Source organism: Caretta caretta, chromosome 2 (genome assembly GCF_965140235.1).
Source record: "Caretta caretta isolate rCarCar2 chromosome 2, rCarCar1.hap1, whole genome shotgun sequence".
Classification (NCBI taxonomy): Eukaryota; Metazoa; Chordata; order Testudines; family Cheloniidae; genus Caretta; species Caretta caretta.
The window spans coordinates 25,690,702-25,716,625 of record NC_134207.1 but is presented as its reverse complement, the minus strand read 5'-3'; the positions used below and the strand labels follow the sequence as shown (position 1 = coordinate 25,716,625).

At 42.7% G+C, this 25,924-nt stretch overlaps 1 protein-coding gene across 6 annotated transcripts in view; it reads right to left on the bottom strand.

The window, feature by feature from the left end:
* TNFRSF11B (TNF receptor superfamily member 11b) overlaps window positions 1-25,924 on the bottom strand; it is a 116,183-nt gene that overhangs the window by 27,877 nt on the left and 62,382 nt on the right. For 2 of the 6 annotated variants that reach the window (XM_048841538.2, XM_048841539.2), the window contains exon 3: window positions 4,251-4,374. The exons of 1 other annotated variant lie outside the window; for it this stretch is intronic. In XM_048841538.2, coding sequence (XP_048697495.2) covers window positions 4,251-4,280 — 30 coding nt within the window. In that variant the 5' untranslated portion in view covers window positions 4,281-4,374. Of the gene's footprint in view, window positions 1-4,056; window positions 4,181-4,250; window positions 4,472-4,555; window positions 4,576-25,924 lie in introns of those variants that run through there. 3 more of the 6 variants (XM_048841542.2, XM_075124961.1, XM_075124963.1) reach the window with 3 other exon arrangements.

The window sequence follows — 25,924 nt, the reverse complement described above, 5'->3', positions numbered from 1 at the left end:
TATTTTCCACTGAATGCATCCGATGAAGTGAGCTGTAGCTCACGAAAGCTTATGCTCAAATAAATTTGTTAGTCTCTAAGGTGCCACAAGTCCTCCTTTTCTTTATATTTAGTACAGTATTCTCCACATCTGGAAAAATGCACAAGATACCCTTAAACTGCAAACGGAACTCAATGGCTATATGACAAATTAACAAGGCCTTCCAGCTCATCAAAGGATCAGACCCTAATTGCACAAACTGAGATCTCTTAATTATTGAATTGTCCAATTTAATCTTTTAGAAAGATATCTAGCCAATACTTTTTTCCCTTAATGTGAGAGGAAGTAGGCTGGTGGTTAAAGCACAAGGCTGAGAACCTGGAGATCTGGTTTGTCTCTCTGGCTTAACCGTATACTTGCTATATTAACCCAGGCAAGTCATTTAGGGCACACATTTTCAAACTTTGTTACCTAGTTCACTTGAATGAAAGGCACATGTGTTCAGCAACTCTAACAACCAGGCACTTATTTAGATACTATACCTAAATATGAATGTAGGTGCCAACTATAGGCACCAGTATTTGAAAGATGTGGATCTTAACCTCTGTCTCAGGGCTTGTCTACATGGCAAGTTACTGCGCTACAAGCCAGGGCGTGAATCTATAGCACACCAGTTTGCCACATGCTACCTTGCCATGTGGACACAGCTACAAGTGCTGTGATAGTTTCAGAGTGTGTTTTAATGTACTGCGACTTCAAAGCATAGTGCTCTATCCACACTCAGGGACTTTCACTGCACTGTAGCAGTGTTCACACAGGACATTACACAAGCCCGGTTATGAATCTACAGCACACCAGCTTGCCACTCAGTACAGTAACTCCTCACTTAAAGTCATCCCGGTTAACTTTGTTTCGTTGTTAAGTTGCTGATCAATTAGGGAACATGCTCATTTAAAGTTGTGCAATGCTCCCTTATAATGTCGTTTGGCAGCTGCCTGCTTTGTCCACTGCTTGCAGGAAGAGCAGCCCGTTGGAGCTAGCTGGTGGGGGCTTGGAACCAGGGTGGACCGACAGCCCCCCTATCAGGTCCCCTAAGTTCCCCGTATGGCAGCCGCCTAGCAGGCTATCAATTGCCAGGCAGTTCAGCTGTCCCTGCCCCCATTGCCATGTGCTGCTCCTGCCCTCTGCCTTGGAGGTGCTCCTGGGAGCCTCCCGATTGCTGTGCAGGGGGACGGGAAGGAAAGAACGGGGCTAATGTCAGGATGTCCCCCTCCCCCCTGCTCCTGCACCCCGCTTACCCCAATTCCATAGAGTAGGGGGAGGACACGACAGGGCTCAGGATGGAGGGAGCTTCCTGGCAGCAGCTGCTGTCTCAACTTGCTGATCTACTTAAAAAGGCAGTGTACTTAGAGTGGGGTCAGCATACTTAAAGGGGCAATGCGCATCTCTCTCTCTCACACACACGGTGTGTGTCTCTGTCTCTGTCTGCCATGCTGTCTCCCCTCCCCATTCGTGCTGCCTTGTAGAGTGTGAGGCTACATTAACAACAATGGGTTAACCCTTGAGGGCTCAGCTGATTGCTAGTTCATCATTTAGCAGTAAGACATTCCCTGGGAAATATCTCACCCTCTGACTTCACCACCTCAACCAAACTTCACAATCATCATCGCTGTGTACCAGTATTAAATTGTTTGTTTAAAACTTATACTCTGTGTGTATGTGTGTGTGTGTATATATACTATATATATATAGTCTTTTGTCTGGTGAAAAAAAATTCCCTGGAACCTAACCCCCACCTATTTACATTAATGCCTATGGGGAAACTGGATTTGCTTAACATCGTTTCACTTAAAGTCACATTTTTCAGGAACATAACTACAACGATAAGTGAGGAGTTACTGTAGCTTGCTGTGTAGACAGGCCCTCAGTTTCTTCGTCAGTGAAATGAGATATGTAGCCTACCTTACAGAGCTTTTGTTTTGTCAGTATTTACAAATTTACACCTTTACATTAAGAATTGTGGATAAAGGCTCTCTGGAAGTCTAAATTAGTATTATTCCATTTTCAGCTGTCTGAGCAGGCAGACAGCTGCTCTTGGGTTTGAGAAACGGTGAACTAAATATTCTTCATAGCTAGGATTCACAATCTCTGTGAGGATGAGAATGAGGAAGTGAAGAAAAAAAATAACCAACCAACAGAACAGCTCTGGAAAGATGCATCAGATCTGCAAATCATGTATTAATCTCTAGGTAAAATTACACATCTTATAGTGACAGCAGGATTTCTGAGATAACCTAGACCTATGCCATGCAACTGTCATGGGTATGAATTCATATCATGGATACATGAAGCCTCTACACTGAATAGAATTACTACTACTACAAACATAGTATTCTTCCAGGAAGATGACATGGTGGGCGATGTAATCTCTTTTACTGGACCAACTTCTGCTGCTGACATAGACAAGCTTTCGATCTTGCACAGAGCTCTTCTTCAGGTTTGGTCAGGAAGATGGTGAGTTAGTAGCAATCCTATTCAATGGAGAGGCTGAATCATGACCGAAGAGAAATATAAATGAGAAAGCATCAAAATTGCTACAGTAGATTAAAACAACGGCTGCCTACACATGACAGACCAGACAGGCACACCAAGAAAAGGGTGTCATATTAGAGATCCAAAATAGCAGAGAGAGAGGTCAAATTTAGGAGATGGGATAAAGTGGGGGATTAGTAACAGGATACAGTAACAACTTATTGGCATTTTTTCACATTCCTTGGTGCATGAAAGTCTGTTGGTGATATCACTGCTGCTCTAAAATGAAGATCAAGTTTAATTTCATTGTAAATTGTTATTTTAGAAAATGTACCACTTTATTATATTACAGTTAACTAGGAATCTAATACATTAAAATGTTTAAATGCTATTACATTATGATGAACAGAAAGAAAGGCAAGTTGGTAACAAGTTATTGCTGACATTCCACACTTAACTTCCTGTCCATTTATATAAACAAAAAAGGCATAATAATATAAGGTAAATAAAAAGGTTTTAGTCTCACATTTCAATTTGCTGACCATAAACATAACAATTTTTGCTCTTCCTCCAGCCCCCATTAATTACTTCGGTTTGTTTTTCAAAAAACTCTTTCAGGAAATTCTACCCAAAGTAATACACATGTATTACTCATCAGTGACTGGAAATCTTCTAATTTGTTTTACATGAATATACACACACACATGCAGTTTAATGAACTTTTAGAATATGTAACTCAGTTCTAACTGTATCAGAGATTACCTGGACATTAATGCCACGATACTTGCTAAGACATTCTAGAAAAGTAACTGTATATGAATATGTAATAGTCCATTGTTATAACAACCAAGTACTGTTTAAATATTTATTACACAGTAGAAGTCTATACACATTTCAAAAATTGATTTAATGCAATTTTAACTTCTAAACAGCTAAATAGATTAAACAACATTTTAAAAGGTTTGTTCCAGTGCTGAGACCACCATAGGTATACTTAGAGCAATTTTTCAAAGATCTATCTATCTATCTATTTATCTATCTATCTATCTTTGAAAAATTGTTCTAAGTATACCTGTGGTGGTCTCAGCACTGGAACAAACTTTTTAACCAACCACTAAAAGCAGGGGCTTAGAAGACACCTGCTGCCCCAGCAATAACATTTCCTGCAATGACATGAAGGACACTACTACTAATTCACCCTCTGTTTGTGTACACAAAGCAAAATTGAGCAGTTTAGAAAGTCGAAAGAAACATCATCTGTCTGTGCTTTTAAATACATTCTGTGGTCACACCGTTTTTCCTAAAGCAAGAATGTTCTCCCAAGACCTGAAGATACTGATCGACACTTGTGCAATAATAACGAACAGTGACTCGGAAGACTAGGCAAATATGGAGTTTTAATAAGTCATAAAAGAAACATCCCAAGCTAAAAATCCATTGCCAGCTCATATCGTTTTTGCTAGTGTAAGAGTGATGTGAGCCTGCGAAGACGGGGGAAGAGTAAGGCAGGAAAGAACATGAATGCAAAGCAAATGATGCCAATACCTTATGTAATAAAAGTATCTTCTTTTCTCCTGACGCTGGAAGCTCCCGTCCCAGTTTAAATCTTACCACAAAAGCCCACGGTGATGAAACTGGAACACGTTAACCAGAAGGAAGAGCAAACGAAAAAAAACCGAGGGGAAGAGTGGATCTGCAGCCCTCCAAAGGCTCCGATCTACCTCTGCGAAGGGACTTACCACAAGCGTGCAGCGCAGGACCGTGTTCATTGTGGTCGGCGGGAGAAACCTCAGGGAGCTGGGGACGCTAGACAGGGAGGCAGTGAAAGCTCCGGTCCCCTCGCAGCCTGCTGCTGACTCCCCCCTACATGAAAGGCACGTTGTATATATATCGCCCCTGCTGCAACAGGAAGCATTAGCTCAGCTTTGATCACTCATCCCCTGTCCAGCACCAAACGTGGATTCCCCTCCCCACCCACCCCACTCCCCGCACCCCCAAGGAACTGTAAAACTTGGTGACTTCATGGAACCCTTTCAGGGCTCACCACAGGCTGGGGAACGCAGGAGGGAGTGTCAGGGGCTGGCCTCTGACGGGCGCTGGCTGCTGGCTGCCGGCCTGGCCCTCGCTCGAGGGAGGGGGAATCAGTCACCTTCGGACCGGGCACGAGCCAGTCAGCGGCGGCCCTGGGCTCATCGGAGGCGGGTTTATAAAATATCTCCCTCCGTCCAGCCTGCGGTGCAGAGACCTCTAGCGCTTTGCCTCTGCGGCTGCACCTCCGCGAAGCTGGGGAGGACGGGGTAGGGACCGGGCTGCCCAGTGATTTGCGGCCGTGCAGGGGGTGGGTAGGAAACCAGGGGACTCCACGGATTCCCCCTCGCTCCTAATGCAGGAACAAGCCACCTCATCGCTCCCCATCCACCCTGGTTCGCTTGGCCGGGGGCCTCAGCCCTGGTTTTCCTGGGCCCTGAGGGTACCGCAGAGCTGGATGGGCCGCCTGCAGGTGTAAAGGCCTCTTCAGTCCCTAGGATGCTGGGGAGGCAGCACAGGGGGGCTTTGCAGAAAGCCGGGGGGAGTGCAGTAGTGGTGGAATTATTTCCTGGCTGTACAGGGCTTGGAACATGCAGAAGTTCCGAGCATAATGATGATTCTTTCTAGCCAGAAAGGACACAGACATTCATAATCTGAAAAAACGAAGGCTCCAGCTGTGGAACCCTTAGGCTGGCAAGCACTTGCTCACAGGAGTAGCCCCATTGACGTCACTGGGGGTCAGCACTCATTCATCCTGAGCCTGGGTCTTTTCTTCACTACATTTGACTGAAATCGAAATGGATGGCAGGGTATGTGCAATATGGGGTTTTTTGGTTTTTTTTCCTGTAGGCACCACAGGCCCCATCCTGCCTTCCTTGTGTGCCCCAAACTTTCGGAGAACTCCCAGGAGTTCCCACTTCTGGAAACCAGGGCAGTTTTGCATGTATAAGGAATGCAGGATCAGAGCCAACTGGAACTAAGAAGGTTTCCCTTAAAAAAAAAAGGCAGCAGGAAGTATATGTCTTTCCCGAAACCTGTAGATATTGTGAAAGGGGGAAAGAGTGGGGCTAAATTCTTACACCAGGGAGGAGAAATCGGCAAATTTCTTTGACCTCCTTAGTTTTAAGTTTTCCCACTTAAATTGGAGATTGTGGTGAAGATTAATTATTTAATGTTGTGAAACTTATTGAGATGAAATCTTAGTCTTAAAGGTGCTTTTCTTTCAAAATTTTTCAATATACTCTAATTCTTCACTCATACTGATTGCTGAATTGCCAACCTTGTCACTTTCCTTAGAGCCTGTTTAACATGAATGGGAGTTTTGCCATTGACTTAGGGGGGAAAGGTTCAGCTCCTTAGATCCTAAATCTTTAGTATGCCCTCTGCCCCTCTCTAGCAGGATCACTTTTTCAGAAGGGTTCCAGTTTTCTCATTCTGTCCCTACATGAAATACACAAAGTCCAAAAATATTTTGGCAAGGACTAAAATCTAATAGCTTTCAAATGCTGGGAGTAGACAGTGGGCCTAAATCAAACCCATTATCCATACCCCAGACTTTGAGGGCGCCTGGGGTAGAGTCCATACCTAGATGTGGATTGACATTTCACATCTCTCTCTTTGTATTGGACCAAAACTTCATATATGGATACTCCAACTTTGGAGTGTTTGAAATAGAGATACCAATTTGGCTCTGAATTTTGCAGCTTTGCCCTATTGCTAGTTGGCCCACACAATTGTGGGGGGTTGGCAAGAACCCAGGGAGGTGAAAACTTGCACACTGTGTGACAAAAACTCCTAAGCCGGAGAGGCATTTACACTAAGTAATATAAAAGAAGTGACCACTTTAACAGAGCAAAGAAAAAGGAGGAGGAGTACTTGTGGCACCTTAGAGACTAATACATTTATTTGAGCATAAGATTTCGTGGGCTAAAGCCTGCTTCATCAGATGCATGCAGTGGAAAATACAGTAGGAATATATATATATATCTCTTTAGCCCACGAAAGCTTATGGTCAGATAGATTTGTTAGTCTCTGAGGAACCACAAGTACTCTTCGTTCTTTTTGCTGATACGGACTACCATGGCTACCACTATGAAACCTGTCATCAGAGCAAAGAAAATGTATCTGAATACTTCTGCAACCATACAGGAACCATTTCCTAGCAAGCATTGTGCCATGATGTTATTAAATTAGAAATCAATATACTCAATTACCCCCTTCAACACCTGATATATGGTGTAAAAATCTGAGGAACTTGAACAAACGATGGTTTGTTTGTAAGTAACTGGGGGGAAACTGGAAAAAGGGGAACAGAAACAATGGCACTGAGAAGAGAGGAAATGCTTCTGTTATTTAGCTGTATAAAAGTTAATTGATGATTTATGCACCTGGAAGGTGTATTGCAACGATTCCTGTAATATTTTACTTTTAGTGGGTTTCTATTCCCTTAACACATGTATTATCATATACTTAGATCTGTATTTTAACCTACATGTTGACAAGGCACTCTGGACCAGATCCACAGCTGATGCAAGTGGGCCTAGCTCTGACTTCAGAAGAGCTACACACTGATTCACACTAGCTGAGGATCTGCCCCTAAATTTCTTCTGAAAAGCAATATTTTTTTAAATGGGCTATATTCAGCCACATGGGCCAGCTGCACCAGAGAGGGGCTTCACAGGGAAGCCAATTTTAAGTCATAATTTCCTAGCAGCCTCTCCAGCACCAGCTGCCTAAGACAGGAACTCTGGGTCTGTCTACACGGTAATCAGGAGGTGGGGTTGCAGCTTATGAAGGCATACCCAAGCAAGCTTTGATCTAATGGCGGTTTGTTTGTATGTGATAGTGGAGAAGCTAGAAAAGGGTAACAGAAACCCTAGCACTGAGAGGAGAGGACAGGACGCTGTGTACATGCTTGAGCAACCAGCCTCTGCTACCCCCCATGCTACTACAGCTACACCGCTATTGTTACGCGAGCTAGCGTTGATCTTGTTAGAGACAAGCTATTTCGGATATGTCTACCTGTGCTGCAGTCACACCTCTTTATTGCAGTGGAGGCAGGCCTTAAATCTGGACTGCTCCCGGTCCCAACCAGCCTCCTTTAAGCCCTTCCTGGGTCAGTCCTGCCCGCTTTGGGGATTTTATCGGTTAGTTCTGAGCACCCCAGTGAAGCAAAGGCTGCAGGAGGCTTACACTGCTGAGTCCCCTCTCCTGGTAGTGGACAGGAACCCATGATGTGAGTTCACCCTATGTCCTGAAGGTGGATGAAGTTTACTGCTCCCAACTGAGAAATGCAAAGCACCAAACTCATATTTAGCTCCAGCCTATGAGATACTTACTGTTAGTATGAGAGTAACAGAACAGTGTAACTTGATTTCAGTGTAATGTTTTTTCTGCTTTATGGACCTGAATGAAAACTCACTGAAGTCAGTGGGAATTTGGGGAAGTTCTGTGGCCTGTGCCATACAAGTGGTCTGATTAAATGATCACAGTGGTCCCTTCTGGCCTTAGAATCAATGAATCTCTGAGTCTTTTCACTTACTTCAGTGAGTATCTTCCCATCTCTAACTGTCTGCCATGAATACTCAGACTTTATGGCCCAGGTCCTCAAAAGTAATTAGGTTCCCAGTTCCTATTGACTTCAGCAGAAATGAAATCAAAGGAAGGTAGACAACTACATCCCTTTGAGGGTCTGGGCCCATCCCTATACAGAAATGACAAAGCCCATAGGAGCTGATGCAAATGTTTATGTATTATTATAGCTTAGAATACATACAGTTTATTGTTCAACACCTATCAGAGTTTTTCTAGGGATGAAAGTCTCTTGTGCCATGTAACACACGAGCACAAAGTTTAAAAAAACATTTTTAAAAAACTGTTTAGCTTAAAGTATGGTTATGGTCTGAAAAGTGACCATATAAAAATGGCATCTTTTCCCTCAAAAGTTCTGCTCCCTCTGTGTTTTCAGAGTCAGATCTGCTGACTTTAGTGAAAAAATGTTTTTACTATGTTTTTACTTCCATTAGCATTGAAAACCTAACACAGTTTTGAGTGAGGGAGCTGGATTCTCTTTGAGGTCTCTGATCCTCCCCAGCATTAATTAAGTTGCACATGCTGGACCAAAGTCTGCCTAATTTAGTGGGGACAGTGGGTTTGGCCAGAGGCAAAGCAAGGCAGCATTTTGCTGACAGAATCTCTTACAGGTGGTGGTGCACGAACCAGAAAGCTTTAACTTTTGGATCTCATGATGAGACCGTGGCTAGTAAGGGGAAAAAAATCTTTATACCTGAGCATATTTGATCTAGAAAGAATGGACCAACAATAAATACAGAATCCCACAATGCCATTTTTAGAGTCGCTTTTCAGAGCAGAACTACAAGGTCTAAACTGCAGTTAGAATGTTTTCACAACTGCCTTAGCACATTCCCACTTTGCCTTTGGGAATTAATTAAGATGTGCTTTGCAGTGCATGCAATCATATTACAACGCAGCAAACCCTGTAATAAAGACTTGTCCACATGACAACCAAACTGCTTTCAGCAGTGTTTTACAAGTATCATGTTTGTGACCACATCCCATAGAAGGGTGTTTGAACACAGTTTTAAAATTATTTTTAAAAGCTAATTGCTTTTACTTTACTTTCCTTAAAACAGTTTAAAAGTTGTAGGATGAAAAGAAGCTTACACATTAAGATTTCCTCTTTCCAGAAATAAGTTTAACATATTCAGTGTGCATATAAAGAAACCAAGTAGTTCTTACAGGAAAAATGGCTGGTTTACATTAAAAAAGTAATCAATAAACAATTATGTAGGGAGCAGGAACTATGGAGAGAGCAGGAATAAGTCATTGCAAGAGTTGTATCAATACATAAAACTTCTATATTTCAGGTTAAAGAGTGAAATCTGTTTCTGTTGTATGTTTTGTTCTAGAATGGTGTGCTTCAGGTGGGATAGCAGTTTATTGGTTTAGTAGTAGTCATAGATCCAGTATCCAGTATTTGTCTTTCCATAGCTCTAATTCTCAGTATTTGTATTACCATTTTGTATGTTATGATTGTTATAAATCTATTTTTCTTCCTGTGCATCATTATAATAACTGGGTCTATAAATGGCTTTGCTCTTTAAGCCTGTCTGCTATCTGGAAAAATTCAGAAGTCCAGACCAGTGACTCGGTGCTGGTAGGTGAATGTTGTGACCTTGAGTCATCTCAGGATCTCAATGAGATATTTGTTGAGTTCAGTCAATGAACAGTGGGAAAATTCTGGCTTCAAGCACAGGACTTGCTGTTCACCAGAGATTACATTTAAAAGACACCAAGAGCTTCACCAGTAATAGATTTATTTCCAGTTAAGGAGGGAGGATCTCAAATGGATACATTGTGGAAAGCAGTCATAACAGTAGCTGCAAAAAGAGAGCAATCTGGCATTCTACCAAGCCATCAGGCTAATCCCTTAAAAATGAACAATTCTGCTAAAGTTATAATAGCTGGTGATCTGAAATGTCCCAGAAGAACTTTCAAAATGGATCATTGAAGAAATGGCATGCTGTTCATTTGGTAGAAAATGTAGTCGGGCAGGGAACACAGGTAAATATGGTTCAGATTCTGTCAGTGAAGTAGAACAATTACTCCAGCTGTAAAATTTGGTGCATCGATATCATGCCACTGTAGTGACTGTACCCCAGTATAACTCAGAACAGCAGGTCCAAGGGAGAGGTTTTGATTCAGACATATACTGAGGGAACAGAAGAGGAGTTTTTAAAATCATTAATATCATTATTGTAATCAAACTTATGCTGTAAAACAGAGAACTGGCTGTTCATATATACTGACTAAGCGGATGTATTGGTTTTAGCTCTGTAGTTTGCTACTCCTTTGGAGCAGATTTGCCTCAGTTTTTCAATTGAAGCTTTACCTCATTTCTTTTGGGAATACTAAAGGGCAGATATGTGGAGCAAACATGCGTAAAGGAAAAACTCCTCCTCCAAACTGTGCATTCAGGGAGGCAAAGATGATGCTTGCCCCATCAAGGCAGATCTTGATGTGGGATCATAGAATTTGAAGGTTGCAGTGAAGGAAATGAAGGACACAGTCACAAAAAAGTAGACTTGGTGCATAAAATGTTAGATAACAGCACGTTGTCAGCCGTAGACAGTGACAGACAGACATTCTTAAAAGTTTCAGAGTGCAGAAAGTCATGTACTCCATTCTATTTAGGTTCTTACATGGCATCATCACTGCAGTATTTGATCACATTAGATTTAGAGGACACTCTGGCTACAGCTGTAATTAGAATTTTTTAAAAAAATCACTTGAAGAGAGAGTGCAAGAACTAGCAAATAAGGCAAAGGTAAGAATCTGAGAATACTGAGTATTCTGAAAAAAGAAAAGGAGTACTTGTGGCACCTTAGAGACTAACCAATTTATTTGAGCATAAGCTTTCGTGAGCTACAGCTCACTTCATCAGATGCATACTGTGTATGAGCTGTAGCTCACGAAAGCTTATGCTCAAATAAATTGGTTAGTCTCTAAGGTGCCCCTAGTACTCCTTTTCTTTTTGCGAATACAGACTAACACGGCTGCTACTCTGAAACCTGCATATTCTGAGGAACTGGATCTGAGGAAATGACTCTTTTATTTACTCAGTGACGAGCTGATCTTTTTGGCCATGCTTTACCCCGTAAACTGATTTGTCTCGAAGTGGACAGAAGCCATCCTGCAACATGATTCACAGAGACTGCATCTGGTCAGATAACTTTCATTTCTTGTGCAAAATCCAGTTTAGTAATAAAACCCATGTTTCTGATAAGCAGGAATTTGTCATTAACCAAATCAACATATATTCTAGTTACCGCCAATGCTCTGAAAGAGGCAGTATATTTATTTTTAAATCTGTCAAAAGTAAACAATACTGGAACTGAAACAACACAAGTTTTAGCCAGCAAGTCTTTCCAGCTAACAGGGTTTTCATTTTAATCTTTATTAATTTGCTTGTGATGCTGTAATGCAGGGCACTGGCTAAGGGCGATGGTCCTGTTAGTTCAAGATCAACTGATATATCTTTATTGTCATCTGAGTCCACTCTGTATGTTTGGGTGATAAGGAGATATTGCAAGTTTTCTCCCTCTCCCCCGGATTTCAACAGGCAGGATGGCATGCTTCATTAAAATCATTGACTCCAGGGTTTTGCATGGAAGTGTCAGCCATGTGTTCACTGTCACGTCTGGGTCTGGTTTGAATACCCCTGTTGGGTGAGCCAATGGGGTTACCAACTTTGGTTGGATGAATTCCATCACATTACATTATCTTTAATCACAGATAAATCTTTAATTCCTGGAGACTCAAGGACAACCCTGGTGGGTTGGCAGCCCTATAAACCAACCATCCACTCAGACATCTCAATGGAGGGACTATCCCATTCTGCTCTAGAACTGGTTTTTGTTGTGTTGTTTTTTAAAAAAAATTTTGATGGCCTTGAGGAGTATTGTGGTCTCCTATCAGTGTTGAGGAATGTCTGATTTCGCTGCCAGCCAGGAAGATAATCAATTAGACACCAGCTATTAGCAGTTATTAGAAGGGGCTGCATTTTGGTTCTTGTACCAGGAGGCCCTGTGGTTTAATAGTGATCTGTGAATGCGGAGGTAGTTGGGGCAGAGATTGGATAGGAGATAGGTGGAGTATCACCTGGAGTTTGATCTCCCTTATGGGAGCTGAGACAAAGTAAATAACGTTACTGTCCAGACATTTCAAGGAACCAGCTGTAATAAAAATAATATATATGATGCCAAGGATCTCAAATAGGCTTCACATCATTCCTGTGAAGAAGGTAAGTAACATCATCTCTCCAGTGACTCCAGACACCACATAGCATCTCCTTTGTCTCCCACCCCAAAAATCTATTCCACACAGGCCTACTCCGTTCCTCTACCTTGCCCATTGATCTGCAGGGTATTTAATATATGTTCAAAAAGTGGATCTGCTTGATTGCATTCCCCTCTCCCAAGCTGTACATGTAGCCTTAGTTTGCCAGCTCTTTTAGACTGTTCATTAAAATGATTCACTCCAGGGTTTTGCATGGACATTTGAGAACGTCTTCCTCTGTGTTAGTGGAGCTCCCAGCACACAGGGCTTTCCATAATGACCAAGGCACAATACAAGTAAGTAAATAAATATTTAACAGGTGATCACAAATGTGCTTGCACGTGCTGGACCAAATTCTGCCTACAGTGTCACCTCTCGAGCCCTGGTGACTTCAGTGGAATTGCCACGGTGTAAGCCAAGACAGAACGTGGATCTTGAACACAAAATGAAGATGCGCCACATGAGACGAAGGTAGCAATAGTTATTTGAAATGCAATGCTGTGTCTGCTGCAGATAGAGTACATTTTGTGTAGTCAATGCTCCAAAGATTTGTTGGCACTTTTGCCTCTGGACACACATCAGGCATAATAAAGCTTTTGTCCTTTGGTTGGCACAGAAAATTCAGAAAGCAGAAGATGCAGGGGAAAAAATGTGGAAAGCATTTCAATCGCCTCAGGAATGTTGGTCCAGAAAAAGCTGATCGATCTACATAGTAGTAATTAATTACAAAAAAATAATTTCTTTGTTCCTGGTGACTGGACACCTCCTTTTGTTCAGTCCATCAGTACCTTGCGAGGTTTTACCTCTCTGATTGTGCAAAGTGCAGTGGGGTGCATTTTACCATCCCTGTCAACCAGGAATAGAGCACTGGAGTGAAGATACTTGGTGTGGCTGCCGGCATGAGCAAAATAACTCTGCATCTCTGCAGTTTCTTGCAAACTACCACACTCTCATTGAGTCCCATGGATCAGGCCCTCAGAGAATGTCATCAATCGCTATGGGCCAAATTAGGGAAGCAGCACACAATTCAAGTTGGGGTGCTGTGCAGTAGATTCCTCCAGGGGAACAACAAGTTAAAAGATTCTCCCTCCAGTCTGCAAAGAAGAAACAGATTTTCTTGGCAGCCACAAAGCGGAGATTTGCTGGTGAACACATGGATCTGAAGGTGAGCCTGTGATGATTTGAGTAATCTATGCGCAATGTATGAATTCTCTTGGATTATTAATTCTTTGTCTAGATCAGTGGTTCCCAAACTTGTTCCGCTGCTTCTGCAGGGAAAGCCCCTGGTGGGCCGCACCAATTTGTTTACCTGCCGTATCCGCAGGTTCGGCCGATCGCGGCTCCCAGTGGCCACAGTTCGCTGCTCCAGGCCAATGGGAGCTGCTGGAAACGGCGTGGGCCGAGGGACTTACTGGCTGCCGCTTCCAGCAGCTCCCATTGGCCTGGAGCAGTGAACCGCGGCCACTGGGAGGCGCGATCATCCGAACCTGCGGACGCGTCAGGTAAACAAACTGGCCCGTCCTGTCAGGGGCTTTCCCTGCACAAATGGTGGAACAAGTTTGGGAATCACTGCTCTAGATCTATATCAAACTCCATTTTGATTGTAAGGCTCTGTTGTCTTTTTACCTCTATTTTGGGATGAAATTCCAAGGGGCAGCGGTACAGGGCTAATACAGAATAATTGACCTTGTTAGTCTTCTTGTCAAATGGAAGCAGCCTTGGACAACAAAGGTGGACAAACCAAGAAAACTGGTCCTGGCAGGTGGGCTAGTAACCAGGCAGTGGACCAGCTAGGGAGGGACTTTAAATACCTGACAAAGCTGGTCTGGGGAGGTGGGGGTGGGGCGGGGGATGTCACATGACACAGGGGGCTGAGACTTTATAAAAGGGGGATTCTCTCACCAGCCACATTACAGGGAGGGAGAAGTGGCCAGAAGCACAAAGCAAGGCCTAAGGGTTCTGATCTAAGCCCAAACAATGCCCCAGAGTGGTGAGGAAACTGAGGTAGGGAATCGTGTACAGGTGTTTTATTGTTTTGTCTGGATCAGTATCTCTGTTGTGCTATCTCATAACAAAGTAAATTGTTTCAGCATCCCTTTTGCAAAGCCCATGTGTTATGTGGTTCAACTCTCATGTGTCCCTGGAGAGGTAATCTGTAAAGCAGAGTGTGCTTAAGGTTAAAGCTCTAGGAAAGGGGGCACATAAGCAACTGGGGTGTCATGGGGGTCAACACTGGTCCTGGTGACCTACGGCAGCCTGCACTGTGAGGTCTCACCTCTGTGAAGAAGTAACAGACAAAGTCTGTGCCTAGGAACCATGCTACAGAGTGGGTCCCGCAGAAAGTGACAGTGCTGGAGCCTTCCCAGACCAACTGAAGCTTAAAAGCACACAGGTCCAGCAAGTGGGACACAAACAGCAGGGGCGGTTCAGACATCTCTGTGACAGACCCTCCAAGCTTGATCTTTCCTGAAACCTTGCTCTGCATTGTCTACTCCCCCACTGCCATGAGGGTGATTTCAGCCCTGGAAGGGGAGACCCTGGCTCCTTAACCAGCTGTACTGCTGGGAGGGTGTGGGGCAGAAGTGCCTGAGGAAAGTAAGGAAAATAGTGAGGGGGCGGGGGAAATGAATGTCTGGCATATGGAAAAGGACAAAACTGGCAGGGAAAAGCATTTTTATCTTCAAGTTTCTAAATGGAGGGTTACAAACAAGAAAGAATTTATTTAAAAACAAAAAAAACAACTCTCAGCTAAAGAACTCAGTTTTTTCCACTTTAAATTGTTTGTACTGAATACACAAGGCAAGCTAAAGTAGGGCAATGGGGAAAAGCGGTCTGATTTGTTGTGAGAACTTCACTCCAAAATGTAAAGGCATTTCTCATGAGAAAATGGCCTTTTCTCTCTCTGCTTCCTCTTCTCATACTGCTTTAAAAAGACAAAATGTCTATGAAAAATGAAGGAAATATGGAAATGTATAGGAACTACTATCCCATTTTTTGCCATGAATTCTTTTAAATAATTTTGATCTGAATCCAGAGTAGTTTGCAGAGACACAGAACACTACTTCTGGAACACCAGGCGAGAATGCAGAATGCATGCTAATGCATCAAAACAACCTCCCTGAAGCTTTGTAAGCCTGGAAAATCCTTCTGCAGCATAACTAGCAGTTCCCGTAGGGCTTGCCTATATCCTCCTGGAAAAATCCCTTCAGAATTGAATAGAAAATGATTATTTTTTTTCTAAAGGCTTTTTGAACTGTTAGAATTGAATAGAGAATGACATCCTTGCTATAAAATGGTTTCAACAAACAAAGAACCCGCTACCCAATTATCACTATTTAGTAAATTCTGTCAGGTTTTTACAATAATTGCTACAGAATCCTAAGGGTTTCAATCCCTATCAACTCTTATAGGGCTTTTCCACAATAGCAGAGTCAAGCTTACTTAAGGGTAGAGTTGCGGAGAATGTAAGCCAGGGTAGAATTTGGCCTTTTAAATGCAAAGGATTAATTCAAAGAGCACAACTATGATTAAATGAATAAAACAGAGGAAAATGACAGGCATTTTCTCCCAAGGTAAGCTGTGGAAGCCCTGTGTCACTTGAATCATTTTACACTAGTCTGCAGGTGACCTAAAAAGTCTGTTCTCCAGTTTCTAGGGCCAAACTCTGTTCTCACTTATAACCTCTGCTAGCTTAATGAACTCATTGGGGTGCCCAGGTCAGAATCAGTGCCAAAATGATCTGTATCTTAACAAAATCTAGTGCTGCTACTTAGGATTCCCATCCTGCCCCTCCTCCCCCACATACAAGGAATAACTGTATAATTTCAATCTGAACAATATTTAATTTACACTCAGGAAAACAGCAACAAGAAAGAACGAAGGTAAAGTTTCCATGAGAGTACATAGTGCATGAGTCTCTTCTCCATAGGCTGGTGCAGCTCTGAAGGCAAAGCTGCTCACAAGCAGACTTAGTATTTTCAAAGCTGGCATTCACCAGAAACAAAGGCATCACAGTTCCATAGCTAAATGCAGCAAATTTACTATTTATAAACCTTACAAGCATATGGCACAGGTGGCTCTTAACCTTTCCAGACTACTGTACCCCTTTCAGGAGTCCAATTTGTCTTATGTACCCCAAGTTTCACCTCCTTAAAAACTACTTGCTTAGAAAATCAGACATAAAAATACAAAAGAGTCACGGCACACTATTACTGACAAATTGCTTATGTGCTCATTTTTTACTATATAAATATAAAATAAATCGATTGCAATATAAATATTGTACTCACATTTCAGTGTGTAGCATATAGAGCAGTATAAACAAGTCATTGTATGAAATTTTAGTTTGTAATGACTTTGTTAGTGCTTTTCATGTAGCCTATTGTAAAACTAGGCAAATATCTAGATGAGTTGATGCATCCCCTGGAAGAGCTCAGTGTACCCCTGGGGTACATGTACCCCTGGTTGGCAACCAGTGGAATAGGATATTTACAAATCTTTGTCACTCACAGGTCTTTTACTGTGCCAGGTCTTATGTGTGGCCCCATGCTTCCCAGGCTGGGAGTTCTGTGGAGTAAGCTTATCAGCCTGTAAGAAGGAGGGAGAACTTTACATTGTTCCCACGATTCCCTCTGCCTGAGTGAAAATTGATGCTGACAGGCCCTGGTGTTTTGTGCATTAACTGTGACAACAAAAAGATTTATACAAACCAAAACTACTGTTTCAATTAGATAGGTTTCAGAGTAACAGCGGTGTTAGTCTGTATTCGCAAAAAGAAAAGGAGTACTTGTGCACCTGAGAGACTAACCAATTTATTTGAGCATAAGCTTTCGTGAGCTACAGCTCACTTCATCGGATGCATACTGTGGAAACTGCAGAAGATCTTTTTATATACACACAAAGCATGAAAAAATACCTCCTCCCACCCCACTCTCCTGCTGGTAATAGCTTATCTAAACTGATCACTCTCCTTACAATGTGTATGATAATCAAGTTGGGCCATTTCCAGCACAAATCCAGGTTTTCTCACACACACCCCTACCCCTCCCCACCCCACAAACCCACTCTCCTGCTGGTAATAGCTTATCTAAAGTGACCACTCTCTTTACAATGTGTATAATAATCAAGGTGGGCCATTTCCAGCACAAATTCAGGGTTTAACAAGAACGTCTGGGGGGGGGGGTAGGAAAAAACTAGGGGAAATAGGTTATCTTGCATAATGACTTAGCCACTCCCAGTCTCTATTCAAGTCTAAGTTAATTGTATCCAATTTGCAAATGAATTCCAATTCAACAGTTTCTCACTGGAGTCTGGATTTGAAGTTTTTCTGTTGTAATATCGCAACTTTCATATCTGTAATCGCGTGACCAGAGAGATTGAAGTGTTCTCCGACTGGTTTATGAATGTTATAATTCTTGACGTCTGATTTGTGTCCATTTATTCTTTTACGTAGAGACAGTCCAGTTTGACCAATGTACATGGCAGAGGGCATTGCTGGCACATGATAGCATATATCACATTGGTGGATGTGCAGGTGAACGAGCCTCTGATAATGTGGCTGATGTGATTAGGCCCTGTGATGGTGTCCCCTGAATAGATATGTGGGTACAGTTGGCAATGGGCTTTGTTGCAAGGATAGGTTCCTGGGTTAGTGGTTCTGTTGTGTGGTATGTGGTTGCTGGTGAGTATTTGCTTCAGGTTGGGGGGCTGTCTGTAGGCAAGGACTGGCCTGTCTCCCAGAAGTCACCTACTACAGGACAGGCCTAACAAAGAAAATAACAGAACGCCACTAGCCGTCACCTTCAGCCCCCAACTAAAACCCCTCCAACGCATTATTAAGGATCTACAAACTATCCTGAAGGATGACCCAACACTCTCACAAATCTTGGGAGACAACAGAACCACTAACCCAGGAACCACTAACCCAGGAACCTATCCTTGCAACAAAGCCCATTGCCAACTGTACCCACATATCTATTCAGGGGACACCATCACAGGGCCTAATCACATCAGCCACATTATCAGAGGCTCGTTCACCTGCACATCCACCAATGTGATATATGCCATCATGTGCCAGCAATGCCCTCTGCCATGTACATTGGTCAAACTGGACGGTCTCTATGTAAAAGAATAAAGGGACACAAATCAGACGTCAAGAATTATAACATTAATAAACCAGTCGGAGAACACTTCAATCTCTCTGGTCACGCGATTACAGACATGAAAGTTGCGATATTACAACAGAAAAACTTCAAATCCAGACTCCAGCGAGAAACTGTTGAATTGGAATTCATTTGCAAATTGGATACAATTAACTTAGACTTGAATAGAGACTGGGAGTGGCTAAGTCATTATGCAAGATAACCTATTTCCCCTTGTTTTTTCCTACCCCCCCCCGACTTTCTTGTTTAACCCTGGATTTGTGCTGGAAATGGCCCACCTTGATTATCATACACATTCTAAGGAGAGTGGTCACTTTAGATAAGCTATTACCAGCAGGAGAGTGAGTTTTTGGGGCGGGGGGAGGAGAAAACCTGGATTTGTGCTGGAAATGGCCCAACTTGATTATCATACACATTGTAAGGAGAGTGATCACTTTAGATAAGCTATTACCAGCAGGAGAGTGGGGTGGGAGGAGGTATTTTTTCATGCTTTGTGTGTATATAAAAAGATCTTCTACACTTTCCATTGTATGCATCCGATGAAGTGAGCTGTAACTCACGAAAGCTTATGCTCAAATAAATTGGTTAGTCTCTAAGGTGCCACAAGTACTCCTTTTCTTGTTTCAATTAGATAGTACATTTTATTTCATTGCAACGTGCTCCTTGGTTTTTTGCTCACTAAGCAGGATGACCTCCCCTCTGAGTATGTCAGCCATCTGTCAAAGGAGTCAATATCCATGGGCTTCCATAGCCTGCAGAGCTCGGACGGCAGGAAACAGACACCTTGGGCTAAGCAGGCCGATGCAGTTAAACAGAGATGTTTGGTGCTCAAAGCAAGGGTTATAAAAGCTTATAAAAAAACACAAACTACATTTACGAAATTTCTAGGAAACAAATTTTCTGCATTTAACCCTTGGATCCTGGGAAGGAGGACCAGTACTGACAACCCCAACTGTTCAAAGGTCATGAGTGAAACCCTCCAAAACCTTGAAACTGGCATAAAAATCATGAGATTTTTAAAATACGTTTTTGGTTCTTTCTCTTGCACTCCGGAGTCAGAGGCATTCGGGTTCATATTTTCAGCCTTTTTCCCCATAGCTACAGACATGCCAACTCTCGCACATTTATTGTGAGAGATGCAATTTCTAAGTAAAATTAAGCCTGACTCATGATCTTGCAATAGAGCTCTCAAATATCAGGGTTGGGGGGTTTTTTTTGTTTTTCTTTTCAGTCTCAAGATCATGAGTGAGGCTTAATTTTACTTAGAAATCACTGTCAGCTGTGGGCCGCTGGGGCTCTAGCCATCAGCCCTGGGCAGCTGCTCCCCTGCCAGCCTGGGAAGTGGGAGAGGGGACCCTACAACAGTCCCCCCAGGCCTGGGAAGGGTGAAGAACCCTAAGAGGAGCAGCAGACGTGAGGCTGGGAGGGCTGAACTATGGCCTGCAGGCTGCAGTGGGGGGATGGCATGAGGAGAGTGGGGGCTGGTGGCGTGGGGGCCTGTATAGATGGTGGTCTCTGAGTAGACGGGGTGAGTGCTGGGGGGGTGAACTAAGGATGGGGGGGGTCACTGGAGTAGGGGGGTTGACCTGATGGGGTAGTGATGATGGGGACTGGGAGAGTATACTGAGCAGGGCTGAATGAAGGGGGGTTGGGTGGGGACAGAACTGAGGGGTAACAGGATTAATGGCTGGGCAGGAGCTAGGCAGATGTGGGGGTGAGAGCTCTTGAAGTAGGAGCCAAAATCACCTTATCCAGTACATGTGGGAGAGGGGGCAACACTGTCACATGCACACACCCTGGGGATGGGCAGGGAGAGTTCAAAAATCAAGAGCTTGACCTACAAACACAGTATCATCTTTTTAAAAAAAGTCGAGGGATCCGACTCACGATTTTTGATCTCTTGAAGTTGGCCATACCGTAACCATGGGGTCAGAAACTTACTTTATTTTACCAACCAAAGCTGAGATACTAAAGTTTTCACATGACCCCCAGGCTTTAAGAAAAACATGGTATTCTATGGGTGCTGGCAAAGCTGGAGGAAGATACTTGGGGCTATAATATCATAAAGTTCACATTTAACTTTCTGGACCACACTTTTATAATGGGTTTAATTTGTGCTTGTATAACCATTTACTTGCCCAATTGAGTGGCTAGGCAGGCAGTTATCTCATTTATATGTGAAAATGCAGGATTTGCATTCTTTTTCCTGGTTTCAGAGTAACAGCCGTGTTAGTCTGTATTCGCAAAAAGAAAAGGAGGACTTGTGGCACCTTAGAGACTAACCAATTTATTTGAGCATAAGCTTTCGTGAGCTACAGCTCACTTCATCGGATGCTCAAATAAATCGGTTAGTCTCTAAGGTGCCACAAGTACTCCTATTCTTTTTCCTGTTTCCTTTTCTCCCCTTTTATGTTCTTTCTATAATGAGCTAAACGCACAAGCCCTATGCACCAATTAAATTCCAACTCAGGTCTCAAAACAGGGCTTAGGTGGGGACGTAAGTGGTGCTTAGGTATTGTTTTAGTCTGCTATACAGGGGTTAGTTTCAGTCTACATAAGACCCTAATTCAGCAAAGTCTTCATGTCTAACTTTACATAAGTGAGTAAATCCATTGACTTTAATGGGACTATTCATGTGCTGAAGTACCTTGCTGAATTGGGGCCTTATACCCAGATGCTGTGGCTCTCAATCTTTCCAGACTACTGTATCCCTTTCAGGAGTCTGATTTGTCATTTATACGCCAGGTTTCACTCACTTAAAAACTACTTGCTTACAAAATCAGACATAAAAATACAAAAATGCCACAGAACACTATTACTGAAAAATTGCTGACTTTCTCATTTTTACCATATGATTATAAAATAAATCAGCTGGAATATAAATATTTGTTACGAATTACACCTAATTGGTCACGCACACAAACTGCTACGAATTATACCCGACAGGTCACGCACACAAGCTGCTACAAATTATACCTGATAGGTCATGCACAGTTTGAGTCTAGGCTGAGGCACACGAACAAAAGTCCACAACTGCAGGGTTCCCAAAAATACTAAGTTTATTACGCTCGAGTGTGGTGCCCCCCTGCTAATCAGGAGGGAACCCCACATGCAGGTTATACAAAGATTATATATCTTTTAGCAAAGCATGTTGCCCTCGTGCATCGGAAACCTTAGCCAATAAACAAACCCTTTTCTTATCTACCACCTATCCCTGCTAAGTACATTCCCCATGCTAAACCATTACTTCAACTACATTACATGGTCCTAAAGCAATACATCAGTAACTTTTCTTATCAGGATGGGAGGCCCACATCAAGGCCAGGAGGCAGGGAGTTAGGAACAGACAAAGAACAGAAACCGGGAGTTAAAACAGGCTGGAGACAAGGGGGGGGGGGGGGGGAGGATTTTCACAGGAATGCAGTATCTAAGAAACACTCCTCCTGGTGCATGATGTGCTTGCTTTTAGACAATGGTGGGCCCCAAACCAAAATAGAGTTACATATGCTAACTTTTCCTTAACATATTGTACGTACATTGCATATTTCGCCTGCTAACTTCCATTGAAATCAATGGAAATTAGGAGTCTAAATAACATACAGAATGTGGATGCTATTAAACATTATCACTCTTTTGGTTAAAGACATAGGAAACACAATTGACTAACATTATTAACATTTGATCCAAAAAATGGCAAGTCAAAGCCTTTTTAAAGGGGGGTGGGAGCTAAACATGAACTCATGTACTACTTTATTTCTGCCAAAAGATGAAATACACACTCACCTTAGCAACATTTACTTGCTTTTGAATATATTTTTATAGTGGAAGTTACAGGGAATTAAATAGTGCTTTACATTTTTTTCTAGTGGTAACACCACAATAAATTCCAGACTGGCAAACTTTCTCCAAAAATTCAAATAGGAAATTAACAATTCTGCAGCAATAATGGTTTTGTAATAAATGCTAACGGACAATAAAACTGGGGGCTGCAGAAATCATGTCTCTTTAATAGCTGCACATATCAAAACACATATGAAAAGTTACAAGCAAATAAAAATGAAGTGTATTTGTTAGTGGATTTGTGATCAAATTGTATTTTGCTTGTGTCCTTGCATCATCTCTTCATGGGGCTCTTTTGTATTCTTCTAATGGGTGTGGGCATTTCAGGCATTTCATTCTGCCTGAATGCTGCACATTTGAGCTACCATTGGTCTGTTCCCAGGACATTTTAATAGAACCACATTTTGTCCCTGTTATTGTATTTACAGTGGCATGTTGAAATGACTGAAAGACACATATAGGATTTTCCCGCCCCTGGAGATAATATAAGCAAACAAGCAAAATACAATTTTATCACAAGCCTATGAGAGTTGGAGTTGATTCACCACTCCAGAGGCAAAGAAAAGGTAGCTTAGTCTCCATGACCATTCAGTCTTCTTTTTCTCTGCTGAGACTGCCAGTAAAGATGCCAGTTAACACCTGTTCACTGCGAACTGGACTGACATATTCAAATTTGTAACAGTTAGGACATCAAACATCCACAAGACTAGTAGCTTTCAGTGACTAGTGACTTGGTCTGGATTTGAATCAGCAGCTTAGAGGTGAACGGCTCTATATCCCATTTCCAGTCCCATGAGGTATTGGGCCCTCCAGTGCTCCATTTTTTTAAATTAGAATTTTGCAAAAAAAAAAAAACATCTGGTAGGTATCATTAATATGAAATATTGTTTTAAGGACTTAATTTATTACTATAATAATATGCTGCACTGTGTTCAGAGTATCAGTTAACAGATTCATAGATTTTTAAGACTAGAAGGGACCATTAGATAATCTAATCTGACCTCCCGTATAATGCATGCCAAAGAATTTCACCCAATATTGAGCCCAACTTGTGTTTGACTATAGAGTATATCATCCAGAAAGGCATCCAATCTCAATTTGAAAACATGAAGAGATGGAGAATCCATTACTTCCTTGATAGTTTGTTCAAATGGTCAGTCACCTTCAACATTAGTAACAGACATATGTTTCCTAAGTACGTACAGAGATATGTACGATATCTTTATATTTTAAGTATACAGACAGTTTCTCTTGATGTCATTCATAATGGTCTGAAGGCCTAATGTAATGCCTATTGACATCAAGGGAAAGACTCCCACTGACTTCAATGAAAATTGGATCAGACTTCGAATAGAGCTGACATATTTTTCAAAATCACTGTTGCTTATGTGATAAACCTTAGAGAAAATGCCTCTCTTACGTGCCTAAGAGAGAGTGAATGAATGACAGGTGAAATGCTGCCCTCTTATGGTTCTATAAACAAATGTGTCCTCATAACAAATTACAAAAAAGTAAAAACACCTAATCTGAGTTTTGTTTTGTTTTGTAACGTTGGCTAATAGATGCTGATCCACAATACTTTGGCATGTATATGGCACCGACTGCCAGTCAACAAATGTCATTGTCATAGCAGATGGCACCGAGGGAAGATCTCATTATTGAGCCCAAATGAGCAGCTTGCTCTGGGTGATAACACCCAGCACACAGGAAATACGTAGGGTTAATTATAGGTAGGGCCCTACCAAATTCATGGAAATTCATGAAAAATGCATCATGGCCTGTGAAATCTGGTCTTCCACTGTGAAGTCTTTTGTGTGCTTTTACCCTTTACTATGCAGATTTCATGGGGGAGACATGTGTTGCTCAAATTGGGGGTCCTGACCCATAAGGGAGTTGCAGGGAGGTCACAAGATTAATTTAGGGGGATCATGGTATTGCCACCCTTACTTCTGTGCTGCCTTCAGAGCTGAGCAGTTGGAGGGCAGCGGCTGTTGGCCAGGCACCCGGCTCTGAAGGCAGCGCCCCGCCAGCAGCAGTGCAGAAGTAAGGGTGGCGATAGCATACCATGCCGCTTTTATTTCTGCACTGCTGCCTTCATAGCTGGGTGGCCGGAGAGAGGCGGCTGCTGACCGAGAGCCCAGCTCTGATGGCAGCAGCGCAGAAGTAAGGGTGGCAATACCACACCAGGCCGTCTTTCCTTCTGCATTGTGCACAGTGGCGGCTCTGCCTTCTTAGCTGGGCTCCCAGCCACAGCGGCCGCTCTCCAGCTGCTCAGCTCTGAAGGCAGCGCCGCCACCAGCAGCTGTGCAGAAGTTAGGGCAGCAGTACCGCAAACCCCCTACAATAACCTTCCAAACTCCTCACAACTCCTTTCCTACAATTACAACACCGTGAAATTTCAGATTTAAAGAGCTGATTTTTAAAATCCTGTGACCATGAAATCGACCAAAATGGATCGTGAATTTGGCCTAACTAAAAGCCAATATCATTTTCAATACCGAGTGCTCCCTTTTAGCCTTTCCTTTGCCCCAAGGGTGTTCTTAAAAGTTCTGGCAGTAGCGGCTGCTTACCTCCGACCTGGAGCACATGTTACTTGCTAGTTTGAACTAGAGTAAATGGTGGATCCTCTGTAACTTGAAGTCTTTAAACGGTGATTTGAGAACTTCAGTAATTCAGCCAGAGGTTATGGGTCTATTACAGGAGTGGGTGGGTGAGGTTCTGTGGCCTGCAATGTGCAGAAGGTCAGACTAGATGATTGTGATGGTCCCTTCTGACCTTAAACTCTATGAGTCTATGACACACAGTTTACTGGCTCTTGTGCAGATCCATTTGAGGCAAGTTTATCTGAGATCACTGCTTTTTGTAAGGTTTTATAACTCAAGGGTGGATGGAGTGTGGTTGTGTGTTGATCCTATTCATAATGGATGAAATAAACCAAGTCAAAATGGTGACTTTCCACACGGGGCTGGGCTGGGACAGAGGAGGGTTACTGAGGAGGATGGAATTTATTCCCCTCCAGTTTAGGGTCCTCTGGGGCTGCAGTCCTCCCATGTCCATTACCACAGTTCACAGGACAAAAAAGCAATCTCTGCCCATCTGTGCCCCCTCTACATTGACTGGCAGCTTATCCCAGCATGCCTCTCTGTGCCAATTTATTCTCATCTACAGTTTGGCAGCTCCACCAATGTCCTCTTGCTCAGTGGTATCGTAGGAGTCCCCAAGTGTGAAGAACTTGGCACAGACTCTCCACCCAGGGGTAAATTTACCCAAAGAGCAGATACTGGCTGGAAAGCTTGGCAAGTTAGATTAATTAGAGTAATTCATCAATATTTTTAGGTGGCAGCATTCCATTTTGGAAATGAAATTTTGCTTTGTTTCTGTTTGGGCTGATTAAAATCACTTTATTGGCTCTGAAATTTTGGGGGCCTGATCATGTAAATACTTACAAGCTAGTGTAGTGCTTGGTACCATTAACTTTTCTCTCTTGTTGCATGACTGACTTGTTGCATTGGCCATTATCTTTGAAA